The 17,642-nt window shown below is 44.3% G+C and overlaps 1 protein-coding gene across 2 annotated transcripts in view; it reads left to right on the forward strand.

Moving 5' to 3' along the window:
* The window catches only part of TBC1D23 (TBC1 domain family member 23), a 111,001-nt gene that overhangs the window by 78,792 nt on the left and 14,567 nt on the right, over positions 1-17,642 (forward strand). The window contains exons 14-16 of one of the 2 annotated variants that reach the window (XM_030204069.1): positions 500-642; positions 4,468-4,512; positions 7,760-7,848. In XM_030204069.1, the coding sequence (XP_030059929.1) occupies positions 500-642; positions 4,468-4,512; positions 7,760-7,848 (277 nt within the window). The remainder of the gene's footprint in view (positions 1-499; positions 643-4,467; positions 4,513-7,759; positions 7,849-17,642) is intronic. The other variant, XM_030204070.1, reaches the window with a different exon arrangement.

A 17,642-nucleotide genomic window follows, 5' to 3' on the forward strand; every position in this document is an offset into this window, starting at 1 on the left:
GCGCGGTCATGCGGTGGGCAGGAAGGCACTCTGTGCAAGCGCGGTGCAGCACAGCACACATGCCAGAAAGCTCTAGTAAATTTTTTTTCCTTTTTGCTATGCAATATGCCGGTTCCCAGGCCAACGCAGATCGTCAATCCACTTGTGAGAATGATCAGCCTGCTGTCCTCGGAGAATACTTTCTACAGGTAAGTATCTTCGCTTTCTCTGCGGGTGCTTTTTCAACCCAATCTGTCATTTTGATAATGCAAAACTACACTTGTTGTTTACTCCCCTCCCCTGATCTGTATCTTAGGAATGTTTCCATTGCAGTGCAGCTAAAAGTATTCATGTTGTGGAACTACATACATACTTTTACCTGTATACAGGCTGGGCAGTTTTCAGGCAGCTGATTTACAGGGGTAAATCACTTTTTGCCTACAGAAACAGTGTTGAAAATTGTTCTGTGTGTTTGTGTGCATCTTAACTAGTAAGGTGTTTTTTTTTTGTTTTTTTTAAGGGTGATTCTTCTAACGGCTCAGGTGATGGAAAAGGAGTTAAGTCCCTTGTAAATAAAATGACTGTCGCCCTAAAGACCAAATCTGTGAATGTGAAAGACAAAGTGATCAGCTTTATTGAGAATACATCAGCCCCTGTCGATAGGTGAGAGATGTTCTTCTTTGATGTCAGCATATTCTTTATATAAGTTTTTAGTTTGTAAACCTTTCTACATAAAAGAACAAGAAACCCCCAGGGCTGGCATCATACAGAAATATACTTTCATAAACCCTGTGGTGATTGACCAGTTAGGAACCTACATGCTGATGAGGCAGAGAGATTATTTTCTGAGCCTGTTAGTTTCTAGGTACAGAGAAGATCTGTGTTCCCTTTGTTCTAGGACTGACAATGTGGTGCAAATTTTTGTAGGAGTCTGTGAATGGTGCCATGTACTGTAGTGTAAAGCTGCCAGGGCTGGTCTTAGCAACTGTGGGACCCTGTGGAGACAAGTTTGGTGGGACGCCCCTTGTTGACAAGGTGTGTTTTAAAATAAAGACAAATCGAGCAAAACTTGTAGAGAAAAACTAATTCAAATAGTTCAAGTCCACTACAATTAGGAGTTCAAATTCTCATAACATAGAAGAGAATTTGAAGAAAAATATTAATTAAGAAAAGATCCAGGTATGTGGGCAAAGTACTTCAAAATTGTCCCATTACTGTAAAAATTGATGTGTATATACATTTGATGATAGTTTCACAAACCCTGTCTGATGATATGACAAACTAAAATTAAATTAAAGTTTTGAAGTCACTTCAGTAAGGCCAACTCACAGTCCCTCCACTGCAAAACACTAAGCACAGATTCGTGCAGAAACACACTCAGAACCTTACTGTACCATAACAGCACTAACTCCCAAGATGCAAAGAGAAACAGCCTTATGTGTGAAAAGGCAGCACTGTAAATATTACATAACTAGCCGTTAAGCCTGTAAAAACGGGCGAGTATTGCAGCCCTCCTCTCTCCCCTGGCCTCACCCCGTCCACCGATCCTTTTTCCCCCCATGTCCAGCAACCCTCCTCTGTGCCCTGCTCTCACCCCAAGTCCAGCTACCCTCATCGCCACTGCTCCCTCCCCCCTCTGTGCCGGGCCCCCTGCACTGACCTGACAGCGCCTCTCACCTCTGTGTGAAAGCGCTACAGCTGCTGCCTGCAGCGCTTCCACACGGAGGTGAGAGGCGCTGTCAGGTCAGTGCAGGGGGCCCGATGCGGAGGGGGGCGGGAGCGGTGGCGGGGATGGGGGGAGGGTGGAGGTTGTTTCGTGCGATGTTCCTTTCCAGGCGGCAGTGGCGGCGTCCGACAATTCGTCTCCGTTTCCCTCTCTGTTCCGCCCTCTGACGTCATGACGTCTTGACGCGAGGGTGGGACAGAGAGGGAAGTCTGTACTGCGCATTTGCAAGTGAGTACGGTCACTTGCCATTTATATGTTTGATACCCTAAAACCCCAATACACTATATAGTGAGAAAAAAAAGAACAAATGGGACTGCTATAGGTCTCTACACAAAAATTACATGCTAGCCTAGCAGAATAACGCACCATGCTCACACATGTGAAACACAGATAGACTATCAACAAATATGAAACAAGGAATCATAGACCAGTAATAGAGATACAAAGGCAAACATTTGAACTGGAAAACAAAAGGAGTCAGACTCTGCATATACAGCAATATTAGAGAGAAAGAAATGGAAATACAAAATATCAGAGATGCATAGTTTCCAAAGTTGACATGTTCCAACCAATAAATTAAAAAATAAGTATATATATATATAATATATATTTTTACCTTTGTAGTCTGAGCATTTTTATTTTTACATTTGATTCGGTCTGTGTCTCTTCTGTTTTTCCTGGATCTCCTGTCCATTTCAAATTTCTTTTCTCTCCATGTTTGCCATCCATCTTCTGTCTGCATCTGATTTGTCTTATCTAGTATCTCTCCTCTGTGTTCCTGTTCAGCATCTGCCTTCTTAGCGTCCCTATCCACCCCTTTTCCAGCATTGCTCTGTGTCCCTTATTTTTATTCCATGCCCAGCATTTCTTGTGTTTGCTCTGTTCATCTCCTCTCTCTTCCCTTCCTCCCATACCCCACAGATGTAGCATTTCTCTCTTTCTATCCCCTGCCCCCCCCCCCTCATGGTCTGGCATAACTCCTTCTCTCTGTGGGTCCAGCACCTCTCCTCATCTGTCCCCTGATGTGGTCTCTGTCTCTTCCCTCCCCCAGTCAGGTCTCTCTCTTCCCCTCTTGTGCATCCCTTTCTTTCAGGTCCAACCAACCCCCCTCCCCCCCCTCCCCAACACCATCTGCCCAGCACTTCTTGTCCCTCCAACTCCCTTCTGGTCTAGCACATCTCTTCCCTCCCTCCCTCCCTCCCTCCCTCTGGTCTAGCACATCTCTATGTCCCTCCAACTCCCTCCTAGTCCAGCACATCTCCATCTTCCTCCAGTGCCCCCCCTCCTGGTCCAGCACATCTCTATCTCCCTCCAACGGCTCCCCCTTCCTGCCCCCCTCCGGTTTAGCACATTTCCTTCTAGCAGTCCTCCCCCCCCCCCCCCCCCCCCCCCCACATAGTCCATAATATAGTTGCCTCCCCACCACGGGTCCATCATTTTTCTCCCTTGCTTCTCACTTAAAATCCAGCGTCTCTTCCTCTCTCCAAGATCTGCTAAGGTTGCTTCATCCCCTTCCCCTACACCGGCTGCGGTGTAAGACATGCTGCTATGGCTAGCGTCGGGGCCTTCCCTCTGCTGGTTCCACCTTGGCACTTTCCGGTTGAGGTACTTCCTGTTTCCACAGGGGCAGGACCAGCAGAGGGAAGGCCCCAACACCAGCCACAGCATTCTGTTCTAAATCGCAGCCAGCATCGGGGAAAGGAGATGAAGCAACTTTAGCAGATCCGGGAGGGAGTGAGAGATGCTGAATTTCAGGTGGTGCGAAGGAGAGAGAGGGACGTGCTGAGGCCAGCGTGAGGCCCTGTGCAACCACCCCAGCCATCCTTGCCTAAGACCAGTCCTGAAAGCTGCCTCTGTGGTCATGACACCTTTTAGTACTACATTTATTTTAAAAAGTGTGATAGGCTATTTAAAGTCAACATAAGTGTCCTCAAAGCCACATTTTTTGCCCATTGTTTGCTGGATGTCACTCTCCTAGACACACTGCCTTGGGACTAGAACTTTAGCAGACTCTGGATAAGAACACATCTCTAGCTAATAATGGGGAGTAAAGAAAAAACCCCACTGTCTATAGATATGGAAATGAGTAGTAGCAGTAGTAAGTCACACTTCCTCGAAGGTCTGCTGCACATAATAAATAATAATAAAAGGATCTGTATAATGTATGTGTTTTACAAGCAATTAAAATTTCATTTCATTTTATTTATTTATTACATTTGTATCCCACATTTTCCCGCATAGCAGCAGGCTCAATGTGGCTTACAGGTTCCGGAGAGGAGAGTACCAACTCCGGGAATATTTACAGAGTGGAAAATAGAGTAACAGTAGGTGCAAGGAAGCTGATAAGGTTCCGGAAAAAAGAATACAACTCTGGGATGAATATATAGTAGCACATAGAGAGACATAATCCCAATGAGGCTGATAAGTCTCCGGGGATGGGGCTACAGCTTCTAATGAGCAATACAGAGAGTAGGATAAGGGTAGAAGTACACTTAAATATAACTGGAGTGGTAAAATTCATACAGTTTGAAGTAATAGGATTATGTGGAAGGGGTATTGTTAATTTCTTAGTTCGGTAGATGTTTAGTTATAAACTTTTATGCACACCTTGATGTTTTGAAGTACCTTTTCTTTTTAAGTACTTGGAACATTCTGGAATCAACATGCTTATTTCTTCCCATGGCCCCCTTAACCTTTTTTCTCTTTTCCATTTTATTTGAAATTGATTTTCATATTCTGTCCTCTGCCTTAATTTGCCGTAGAATGTCTTTCAATCTTCCATGGCCAGACAGATCCAGTATGGAGCGGTAAGCCAATGTGTGGAGCATCTGAAACTCACCATCTCACATATTTCAGAACCAGGTTGCCATCCATTAAGTATTAGTCACACTGGCAGAATGTCTGCGATTTCCATCCTGCTTCCTTTGACAAACTGACACCTGATTTTATGTAAAAAGCTTACACCAAATAAAATCAGTATTCTTTTGATTCTGTTGTATGTTAATCCTGCTCAAAAACAATAAACTCCAGCTGCACAGAGTTAAGAGGGAGGAGACAGAAGTGGAGCTCTGAACTTTAAGCCAGTCTCTTAGATTCTCCCCCCCCCCCCACCCCACCCCAACACACACACCCATTGCACTCTTCAGACCCTATCTAGCACACACCCATCACACCTATAGCAGTCTCTCAACTCCCAAGGCACTCACCCCAGCATAATCAGTTTCTCAGACACATTCCTCATCTCTTTTTCAAGCCCTACACCACTCTCCTCCTGCACAACCACCCCCATTGCTGTCTTTCACTATCCATGCATGTTCCCCACCATAGCGCTCTCTCTCAAACCCATCCCATTGCTGCTCCTGAATTCTACTGTTGCATTCCCCAGCTCTTACCCCCATCCCTTTGCACAATCCCCAAGCCTGGCTTCTTCCCCCCCCCCCCCTCACCCTCACCCCTGCAGTATAATCTGAACAAATGGATGATGATGAAAGTGTCTGCATATCAGGCCATGTCTTCCACCACTTTAGAAAGATTGTAGGTGAGCCATGTAGTTCAATATTGTAGTCGGGCCCTGAGTGGTGGAGGAGAAGGAGAAGGATGCAGCAGCCTGACATGCAGCTGCTTTCCTCCTCCTCTGTCAATTATACTCCAGGAGTGAGAGAAAATATTACAATTGGCTGGTGGGAGGGGGGTGGGGGTGGAGAGAGGCATAGAGAAAGAGGGTTTAAGCTTGGAGGATATCAAAGTGGTGGGGCTACACAGCTGCCTCCTTGGACTCTGTGTAGTATTCTGCTTGGTAAGTGTGAATTGTGCACAGGAGAGAAATTCTTGCAAATTGTGCAATGCATAGTGGCATAGATTTTCCCCTAGGAGTAGACTTTTATCCTCTGGTTTGTGTACCCTCCCTTCTGACTTTGCAGTCATTGCAATGACAGCTCTCGACTAGGGACTGTGTACCAGTGCTCCTGCCATAACTATGCAATCTTGGGCTTTAAATCTGGCCACTTATGTGCCATATTTGAGTAATGATCATAACTCTCTCCCACACACTGGATTTGTGAACACTAATTTACATCATTCCCAGCACTAGCCAGCAAGCGCAAGGTATAATCTGACTGGGAACCCAACACAGGCCCTCTGCATGGTGTGACGTCCCATAAATTAGGACTCTGCCTCTTAACCCTTTCCAGAAGGCATACCTAGTCGATTGGATTTTCAGGATTACCACAATATGTGTGAGAAAAATTTTCCATATATTGGAGACCCATGGTTTGTAAATCTAGTATACCCAAACTCTTATCTCATGCATATTCAATGTAGTAATCCTGAAATCCCAACTGTCTAGGTGTGTCTCCAGGAGAGGGTTGAAATGCATTAAATTAGAAAGGAATCTGATCACAGCAAGTCAGCTATAGGGTCAATGAGAGTAAAATCCTTGTGTTAATTAACTTGTTAATGCAGTGTCATAGAAACATGATGTCAGATAAAGGTCATATGGCTCATCCTCTGTAACCCCTAACTCTTTCTTTTCCTAAGCAATCCCACATGCTTATTCCATGCCTTTTTAAATTCTGACACAGTCCTCGACTCCACAACCTCCACCAGGAGGCCATTCCATTCCTCCGCCACCCTTTCCTTGAAATAATACTTTCTTAGATTACTCCTAAGCCTATTCCCTTTTAACTTCATCGTATGCCCACTCAGTCTGGTGTGGGTCACTCAATAACAAGCATGACCTGAGCCTAGACACCATCTCCCTAGGCAAGGACTAGGGAGTTGTCCAAAAATGGTATGGCATCTTGTGTTATGGAGAGAAAGAAGTCCACTTTAGCTTCTTGCCGTGAATTGTCCATGAAATCTCTAATTTTGCTTTCCACCTCAATGTGTGTTCAATGTGTCTGCCCTGCACAAGCAGCATTTTAGTGTGAATTACTGTTCAAAGAAAAGAGAATACATTCAAAGATGGAACTAGTGTAATGGAATCGCTTTCCCTTGGCCTGTCAGTGTTACTGTTACTGCCTTAGCAAAATCACTGCTACCCAGATGCACTCATTCTCACATCTTTGCAACTTTTTTGACAGTGTCTTCCTGACTTGGAATGAGCTAACTTTCTAGTATGTGATGCTATCTAATATAGTTTGTCTGTTTTCCTCCTTTTGCTATAAAAGCTAGTGGAGGGATACGGTGAGAAGTGGAGAGCAATTTCTGTGACACTGCTTTGCTGTACAGGGTGCTATTTATTTTGAGCATCTTCCCTTTTTTTGAGCATCTTCTCACTATTTTTTTCTTTTCTGCCACCTGTTTCCAAGCTGTCCTGTGCTTACTATATGTGTGTATATATAGATATAGGAACAAGTAGGATTTGAATGGGAAACACTTTTTCTAATGTCCTACTTTGCCACTTAACCTTATGACAATTTAAATCAGTTTAAATGGAATTAATCCAAAGATAACTTTTTATTTTTAAATATGCATTTCAGCATAGTTCACAAAAATTCTGCTTTGTTGAAATGCTTAGTTGCCTGGGCGATGTTATTTTAGTATTTTACCCTCTTAGCAAGTAAAAACAACATGTTTTTCTTCATTATTCAGGTGAGTTTTTAAGTCTTCCAAAAACCACTTTGCACCAAAGGTTGCTGCTTGATCCAGACACCCAGCTAGAATCCTGCAGGGAGGAATACCCTGTCTTGCCCTTCTCCTACTCTCCTTTTCTCCCAGGCTGCCAAAGCCACTCAGCCAAACAGGAACAGGTGTGCTGTTATGCAATTTAGACCAAAAAATGAGTTGCTCATTTTGACTTTTTGCTGGGATATTCTAGGTTGTGAAATAGTAAAAACCTATCTGCTTTATGAACAACTCTTAACACTTGTGAATGCGTTCAACCTGACCAGTAACCTCATCTGCTGCCACTAATATGCTCATTAACTCTACAGGTATCTTTCCTATTTTGCATGTTGCTACTGATCATTTTAAGGGCATTGTCACTATGTAACAAAATACTTTTATGTTTTTCTTTTTCATTATTTTTTTGATGGGGCAATATTACACTTCTAGGCATGTGAGCAGCAGTGACAGACTAGGAAAGCCCTACCGTGGTGTAAAGCCAGTATTCAGCATTGCTGATGAAGAAGAATATGACACTGGTATAGTATGCAGTTAAAAAGAGGTTTTTCCATTTACTGGGCAAAATGTATTCCAGTATTCTATTCTCCTAATTGTATGTAAGCTGTTGCAAACCATGCAGGTGACTAGGGCTAGAAGAATGCTTTAGATGGATTGTATGTTTTGTATCTAAGAGGTAAGAGATAAACAGTTACAGTTAGTTCACTTATAGCCCGCTAATACCATTTGCATAGTTCAGAGCAGGTTACAGCAAGACTCTAGAACACAAAACATCTAGGATGTAACAATTTAACAAAAATAATCCTAAATGAAGATGCTAGCTATCATTTAAACTACAAATAGTTATTTCTTAATCACATACTTGTGACCCTTTTTAAACATATTTTAACTAGGTATAAATCTTGTTAGATGGTGTGTATTCCCAAAATTAAACAGTCTGGGACGCAAATAAACACATAAAAGGGTTTCCTAGAGCTAATGCCTTGAAAATTTGGATAACCTAATGAGAAGGAATTACAGATATTATAAAATTATCCCACTAAAGCACCATATTAATCCAGGATATCTAGCAGTATTTTATGATCCACCAAGTCGAATGCACTGGACAAATCCAGTTGCATAACAAGAGCACCATATCCTGTATGAGATTCCTCACATAATCCAATAATGCTATCAATAAACTTCAGATATTACATTACATTGCTTACTTATATTCTGCATATACCTATTAAGTTCAACGCGGATTACAAAGTAAAAAGTGCTGGGAATAGCCCAGGGAATTACCTTAAAATATAGACTTTCTCCATAATAACAACAAAATACAGGTTTCTTAGCCAAGATGTTGTTGTTTAAATAGCCAAGTTTTCAATTGTAACCTAAAAAAATAAGTAGGCATTCAAATGTCTGAGGTCTCTAGATAAGTTGTTCCAGATCCTTGCTGTTAAATAAATGAAGGAACATTTGAAAATTTTCAGATACTTAACACCTTTGGACAACAGAAAATGTAATATCATGGGATCTCTCAACTTTTCATCATCTCCGTGGTGGGACAAGATAACAGTGAAAACATGTACTGGGGAGGAAAACCATATAGAATTTTAAATTATTCTAGATATATTCTAAAATAAATAAAATCCCTTTAACCATTAGTATTGCAATAAAGAAAAATTCAGGGTTAGATTTCAAAGGTTGGTACATTGCTTATGTATGAAGGGGAATACAGAGTTGTACCTTTAAAAAAATAGCATTAACAAGAACATCCATTCCAGCAAGAGGTAAGCAGTGGAGGTTATTTTAAAAGCTCTATTCTTGGTGCGGTACGGGCAATTTCATGCAGGAGCGGACCAACAAAGACTGATAGAAATACAAACAGCACTGAATTCGCTTTTACACCAGAGAGCAGTTAAATCACAAACATATTACTGATATCAGGTATATAGACATGGTAATAAGGCAGGCTGGTTGCTGGCACGGCTGGTAGGCCCGCGAAAAGGAATGCAGAACATTACTTCCATTCGGAATAGTAAAGGGCAAGTAGTACATACAGATAAGGATACTTGTGAGGCCTTTTATAAGTACTATGGTAACCTTTATAGGAAACCTGTAGATGAAGGCCTCACAGGAGACTTGTACTTAAGTAACATCAGTTTACCCTCAGTCAGAATGAGGGGGAAGGTTTGAACACTCTAATTTCAGAGGATGAAGTGGCAGTGACGATAAACCAAGCCCTTTACTGAAGGCACCTGGAGTGGATGGTTTTCAGGCAGAATTTTATAAACTGTTGGGCATGGAGATTGTTCCCCCACTTACTAATCTCTTTAATAAATGTGTGGATGAGGAATTGTTACCCCCCTCTTTGGCCATGGCTCAGATCGTTGCATTATCTAAGCCGGGTAAAGACCCTACTAAGCCAGAATCTTATCGTCCTATATCGCTTCTGAACTATGAAGCTAAGCTCTTTGCTAAAATAATGGTGAACTGCCTGGCTCAGGTTCTGCCTAATCTGATACATGAGGCACAAGTGGGCTTTGTGGGAGGTTGAACGGTAGCTAAGAACTTGCGCACCATTTTGTCAACTTTGGAGTAAAGGGGTCAAGAAGACTTCCAGTCATTGCTTATCAGCTTTGACGCTGAGAAAGCCTTCGATTGAGTACACTGGGAGTTTGTTTGCCTCTTTGAGGACTTATGGATTCACAGGCCGATTTGTCTCTGTTATTAAGGTTTTATATGCTAATCCTCAGGCGAGAGTCTTGATTAATGGGCAGGAATCTGAGCCTTTTAGAGTGCTTCGGGGAATGTGACAGGGCTGCCCTCTCTCACTCCGCTCCTCTTTGTATTATCCTTGGATCCTTTGATAAGAGATATAATGGAGAATCCTGATATTCAGGGTGTTCAGATAGGCCCTCACTGTTTTAAAGTGGTAGCTTTTGCCAACGATCTGCTGGTCCATTTAAGAAGTCCGCAGACCTCTTTATAGGCCTTGCTGGACTCTTTTAAGGGGTATGGGGATTTTGCGGGATTCCGGCTTAATTTGGACAAATCAGAGGCCTTGCCGTCGTCGCCACAAATAAAAGCCTTATGGGTCTCAGAGTTTCCATTACGGTTGGCCTCTGAAGTACATAGGAATCTATTTGTCCATGGAGGTCAGAGTCCTATATAGATTAAATATAATGGTACTATTGGAAGATGGTTATATGTCCTCCATAGTCTACCATTGAGATTATTGCTGAAAGATCTGAGAAAAATGTACAGGTTATTTAACACATTCTGCTGGGCTGGTAAAAAGTCGAAACTTAGAGTGGATAGGTTATGCGGGCCTGGGAACCAAGGCATGGGGGGGCTTCCGGAGCTATGACAATACAACTGGGCCTGTTTATTGAGACACTTGGGTGATTGGTTTGGACATATGCAAGTGTACACACCGATAGAAATGGAAAGAGCACTCAAATTGCTGCATCTAGGGAGAGCCCAAACACCGAAGCTTCTGAAGGACAATGTATTGTTGTACTCTATGCAAGATGTTTGGAGAGTGTTGGTAAATAAATTAGGAGGCAGCTCAGGGGTCTCGGACCAGCTGTCATTGAGGGGCAATGTAGCTTTTCAACCGGGGATGGATAACCCTACCTTCCAATTATGGGAACAGAAGGGCATAGTTAGGCTGGAACACCTCTTGTTGAAAGAGGGACAAGTGATAAGCTTCCTGCAGCTCCAGGAAAGAGTGGGGGCTGCGTGGAGTAATTGATTTGCATTTGCACAAATTAGACATTATATGGCCGCCCTAGACCAGTCGGGAGTACGGGTTCCCTTGGGTTCTTGAATTTGGGATTTTTTTTAAGGAGTTTCAGATTTAGGATTTTCAGTATCAAATTTACGTACGGCCTTGCTAAAGGGGGGGACCGGAGAGGGACTTCTCTTCCTTGAAAACTAATTGGGCAGAGGAATTAGGTGTGGCTTTAGGGACCTAGGATGTGGCTGCCACCATCAGGAGTATTCTTTTGTTGACTAAAGATGCAAGACTAAGGGAGTGTGGGTATCGAGGAGTGCTTAGGGCATATATGGCTGGGGCACAACTGGCGCTTGTGGGGCAGGGGTGTAGCCACGGGTGGGCCTGGGCCCACCCAATTTGGGGTCAGGCCTGCCCAGCAGCAGTGTTCCTTCCTGCACAGCGATTCCGGTCGCAGACTCGGCTCACAGCGATTCCCACACGCCGGCTGCCGCTCAACAATCTCCTTGCAGCTACTAAGTGCTAACCCGGAAGCCTCTCCTCTGTTGAGATTGTTGAGCGCCAGCCGGCGTGTGGGAATCGCTGCGAGCCAAGCCTGCGACCGGAATCGCTGTGCAGGAGAAATGGTGGGCATAGGGGTGGAGGGAAGGGAGAAATGTTAGAAATGATGGTAGAGGGGAGGAAGATAGAGATGCTGTATGGGAAGGAGAGAGAGATGTTGGACCCAGAACACAAAGGAGAGGGAGAGAGAGAGATGGTGGACAGTGGGAATGAGAGGGGGAGATAGACAGACATGGGGGTGGATGAGAGGGAGGGAGAGGTACACAGTAGGTGGTGAGGGGGGGGGAATGCTGGGCCATGGGGGAGAGGACAGGAATGAAGAGAGAAGGGGCAGGAAAATATAAGGCTACCGGGGTGGGGAGGGGATCAGATGCTGGTTAGAAGGGTGGAGTGGAGGAGTGGCCTAGTGGTTAGGGTGGTGGACTTTGGTCCTGGGGAACTGAGGAACTGAGTTCGATTCCCACTTCAGGCACAGGCAGCTCCTTGTGACTCTGGGCAAGTCACTTAACCCTCCATTGCCCCATGTAAGCCGCATTGAGCCTGCCATGAGTGGGAAAGTGCGGGGTACAAATGTAACAAAAAGAAAAGATAATGGGAATGGTGGAACCCTGTGGGAGAGGCCAAAAGGAGGAGGAGGGGGTGGCAAGGAAATGAATGAGAGATAGTGATTACAGAGGGTAGAAATATGGTAATGGGAAGTAGATTAAAGATAAAAAAGAAAGAGATGGGGAGGAGTAAGATGGGGAATGGGAGAGCTAGTGGGTGAAAGAAGAAGATGGAAGTTTGATAGGTAGTTGAAAAGTAAAAAGGAGACGAAGAAGGGAGAGAGAGACAGAAAAGAGCTACAAAGGAATGATCAATATGTCAGAGGCAGGAATAGTGAGGGAACAGACAGGAGAGAGGAGAAAAGACAAATGGACTGCAGCCGCTTGAAGAAGAATTAGCAGACAACAGAGAGGAAAGAGAAATTGGAACCAGCAAGGTGGAAAAATAAAATGTCCAGACAAAGGTAGAAACAAAGCATTTTATTTTGAATGGAATATGTTAGCTTTTGGAAATGTGCATAGCAAATGTCTTTGTATTGTGTTCTGTAGAAAAGGAAATGCATCTCTGTTTTATGTCTTCAGTGTTGCAGTAATGCTATGTTTAACTTCTTGGGGTTCCTTTTCAATTTTTGTCTAAATATTTTGTGATCCCTTGTTCTGTATTTGGTGAGGGTGTGATAGTAATGGCAGGTGGGAAATTGGAGGGGAGGCAAAGAGGAGAGGGGAGCCCTCCTTTATTTTCTGACCTGGGCCCAAGCAGGTCTAACTGCAGTCCTAACCCTTGCTGTATAGCTGGTGAGGATTCCCAGACATCCCCAGCTAAGGACCTCCTCCAAAGGCAGCCAGAACTCCCTTCTGCCAAGCTCTGGCAACAGCATCCTTGAGCTGTCGACAGCTAAGCATGTGTGGGGTGCTGGCATCAGTGGCTTAGGGTCATTGCTGCTGCCTGCCAAGCTTGATAAAAGAGAGTTCTGGCCACCTTCAGAGAAAGTCTTCAGCTGACTGAGCTTGAGGATCCTCATTAGCTAAAGTATTTATATTTTGAGGTGGAGGTAGGGCGGAGCAGAGAAACTTTTGTGCCCATCCACTTTGGGCTCAGGCCCACCCAAAACTGGCTGTCTGGCTACGCCACTGATGTGGGGGCACGGGGAGCATATAAATATTCTAAATGTATACAATCTACTCAGACTCTTGCACATGCTTTTTGGGGATGCCCGCAAGTCAAATTCTTTTGGGAACAAATTAAAAGATTTTTGAGTCGGCTTTTGGCTCGAGACGTAGGTGGCTTGGTGGAACAGCTGCTTCTAGATGTTCCTAAGGCATTTGTTAATATGAATAGATTTGCTGTGCTCCTATGTCATAAATTTGCTCTTGTAGCAAAAAAAGTTATATTGCACAGTAGCAGATACGGCTTATTGGCATTGGAGAAATCAGATTCACTTATTGGCATCTTGGGAAGCGAAAGATGCAAGAGGGTCACCCAAAAGGTGCAAGTCCTACTTGGCGATTTGGAACCCTTACCTACAAATTTTGAGTCCCCGGGGGCGTAGTCTCCTGCTTAATAGCATGAGATAAGTTGATGGTATGTCACTCTTGCACCAGGAAGGTGGTGTGCTGCATCTTGATAGCTTCTGAAAGGGGGGGGGGGATGGGTTTTAGCAGGGAGGGGGGGACGTAGCATTTGGGGGGTGGAGTAGGAGGGGGTGTAGGGGATTGTGGGATTTGGGTTGAATTTTTTTGGGTTTGCATAGTGGAAGTAGGGGGTTGATTTTATTTTATTGGGTACAGGCAGCAACTCAATTAGTTCAATAGACGATTACGATTGATACGCTGAACCTTCAATAAAATGTTGAAATATATAAAAACAGTCTAGCCAGGAGATGGGTGACTATAAGGAACAAAGCCTCCGGCCTGGTCTCTTATCTGGACTGCCAAATACTGTATGACAAGGAGGGTGACACTGACCTGCGATTTACGTGTCCCTTGTTTATAAGATTTCCTTGAAAGATGATTGCATATGCTTTATGCACCGTTATTTTAAATAAATAGATTTGCTGATTACAATCTTGGGAGAGGGTGGGTTCTGGGAAGAGACAGGTTAGGAGCACAATGTTAAAAGGTTGAAGATATGACTATTATGCTGTTCTTACTCAGATATTGTGATTTGGCACTTGTATTTGGAACGTGTTGACGAGTTATTTTGCTATACCATCAATAAAAAAGTTGAAACATAAAAGCTCTATTCTTGGTTTGAATGTCTGAAAACTTGCATTTAGATGGCCATATTGCATGGACATCCAAATTCTAATTATATAAAGCCAGGATATAGATGTATAACACTACAGTACGTCCATATGGCAAGGGGCTGTGGTTTGGGTATGTTTTGGGCAGGACTAAGGAGGGGCCAAAATATGGATGTCCAGCTCCAATCACAGAAGGGTAAGGGACGTCCATGTCTAAAAAAGGTGGATGATATTGTTAGACCTGATACTTAGCATGTTCAGGTTACAGAAAAGTGCTCCAATTTGAGCAGCTGTGCACTGGAGAAATTAAGGCATGACACTTCCTTAATTCCCCAGAGGTTGCTAATCCCATTCCTCTCCCCTAAAAGTGAAACCAACAAGAGATACCAAGCTCTATGACAGCTTCAGACACTAAGGATATTCTTAACAGAGCAGCATGCAGATCTGAGGGGTAGCCCTGTACCTGAATATAGAAGATACCTGCAAGCCTGAAGGCTGTTGAAGTGGTGTACATTCAGGTACAGAAGGTATCTTTCTATTCCTAGAGGGCTCACAATTTAACAAAGGAATCGTAAACAGCTGATGTAGGATTTGAACCTGGGTTCCTTGAGTCTCAACCACTGCTTAGACTACCCCTCTGCTGTATGTGGCCGTTTTATAAGATGGATGTTCCTATGTTGCTAAATAGACGTTCATGTCCTATGTTTTACCCGTTCATAATTTTGGGCATTTCAGTTTGTAAAATGGATGATCGTGCTGGATTTTGTCCATTAAATGGTTTTTGGTGTCGACCAAAACCGAATCGGCAGCTGAAATTTTGGCCGAAAACAAAATCGCCAATAGTGCTTCCCACTTTTGCAGACAGCAGGTCCTCCAGGGCCAGCCACCAGCTGGCCCCACCCCCCAGTAGAGGGCAGATCCAGGACTGACTGGCCATCTGCACCCCAGACCACAACCCCTCCGCTCTCCCACCACCTGAAGGCCTTCCTTTAAATGCCCTGGTGGTCTAGTGGGCCTCTTCCAGGCAAGAGTGAACTCCAGTCACTCTTGCCCCTGCTGGTTCCTCAGCCAGAATGGCTGTTGACGTCCTGCTGTAGACTACAGTGGGAAGTCCTGGCAGCCATTTTGGCTGAAGAACCAGCAGGGGCAAGAGCGACTGGGGTTCACTCTTGCCCGGAACAGGCCACTAGACGAGCAGGGCATTGAAAGGTAGGCTTGGGGATGCCCAAGGGGGAGGGGGCAGAGTGATTGTGGGGGGCAGGGGGAGGGAGAACATTTCTATTTCAGATGAAACCCGAACCTAGATTTCAGGCCGGTTTTGGTGCTGAATCTGAATGTGAAATTCGGTCAGCCTCTAATGGCCATCTCACATGTATTTTAGAACAGGCTGTTCTAAAATAATGAACGTCCTGTCTAAAATGCTGCTATCTGGGTTTTTTTTGCTATCAGCCATTCATGGTAATTCTAGCACGTGGTTAAATCCTTGCTGCTGAGGTCATATGATGGCCGGTTGAAAGCAGAGGTGCTTCTCCTGCACTCCCACAAAGCTTGTTATTACTGCTAATAAACTGCTTACCCAAAGCTCCATAAGTGTCTCTAGAAATACGAGGGGGTTCCAGATGCGTAGAGATATCAGGAGATTCACAAGAGTGACTCAGCATTTGCCTAAATCTCAGAAACCGACCCAGCAACAGACTTGACGGATTGCATACAGTCGCAAGATGGCGCATGGCATGTGCGGGCTTTCGTTCCCCATCCTGTTTGAGTGGGTTGGTGGATTCGGTTTGTGTTTCTCTGAGAACCCCAGACAGCAATGAGGTGCCGCAACCCTCAACTGATATGGAGGTGATTTTAGCCACAATTAAAGAAGGCAGTGCGCCTATTCATACTAACCCAGATTCAGACAGACTTGGGCAGCGTGTGTTTGGAGCTTAGAGGTCTGGTGAAACGTGGAGCACTCCGAGCAGTGCATTTCCTCGACTAAGGAGGGACCTACAGGTCGTAAAACAGGAACCGGGTACACATGATCTTATTATTCAAAAGTTGCTCACTAAAATTGATGATCTCAAAAACCGGTCCAGACAGTCAGATCTGAGAGTAATGAGAATCCCTGAAGGGTAGGAGGGAAATAATACAGTGGAATTTGTTCAGAAACTGTTGAAGGACCTATTTGCCTCCCTGGTCCTCCAGGAAGACATCGTTGTGGAACATGCATATAGAGTACCTAGGCAGCTGCTTTCGCCAGGGGCAAGGCCGAGACCTAAGCTGCTCAATTTCAGACACAAGGAGCTAATACTGCAGCAGGCTCAAAGGGAAGGCCCTTTAAAATTTAAGGACACTCCTATTTGGATGTTTCAGGATTATAGTGCGGAGTTGGAGAAGAAGCGTATAGAGAAGTAAAACGCTGTTTACATTCACACAAAATACAAATGGCAATGCTGTATCCAGCCATTCTTAAGATCTGGTGGAAGGGAAAACAAATCACTTTTTCTGATGTAAGGGAAGCTCATTGTTTTTTTGCTGTTACATTTCCGGAATGATCCACCATTTCGCTCTAATAATCTTAAGAGACCAGACCATCGGTGGGAGACACTATCAGGCTTATTTTCGAAAGAGAAGGACGCCCATCTTTCGACACAAATCGGAAGATGGGCACCCTTCTCCAAGTGTCGCCCAAATCGGCATAATCGAAAGCCGATTTTGGGCGTCCACAGCTGCTTTCCATCGTGGGGAAGACCAAAGTTCCCGGGGGCGTATCGGAGGCGTAGCGAAGGTGGGACTTGGACGTGCCTAACACATGGCATCCTCGACCCATAATGGAAAAAAAAGGGCGTCCCTGACGAACACTTGGATGACTCTACTTGGTCCTTTTTTTTTTTTCTTACGACCAAGCCACAAAAAGGTGCCCGAACTGACCAGATGACCACCAGAGGGAATCGGGGATGACCTCCCCTTACTCCCCCAGTCACTAACCCCCTTCTACCCTCAAAATTTTTTTTTTTAAATATTTTGTGCCAGCCTCTATGGCAGCCTCAAATATCATACCCAGCTCCATGACAACAGTATGCAGGTCCCTGGAGCAGTTTTTGTTTTTAACTTTGAATTTTTATTGAAATAACATCTCAAACATAACAATGAGCCATTGGCTCCAGCACATGACAATGCAACAATTTAATTTTTATTTTAACATTATGCTTATAACCCTTCTATCCCCCCCTATTTTCCCCACCCTGGAGCAGTTT

The sequence above is a fragment of the Microcaecilia unicolor genome, chromosome 5, assembly GCF_901765095.1.
Source record: "Microcaecilia unicolor chromosome 5, aMicUni1.1, whole genome shotgun sequence".
Taxonomy (NCBI): Eukaryota; Metazoa; Chordata; class Amphibia; order Gymnophiona; family Siphonopidae; genus Microcaecilia; species Microcaecilia unicolor.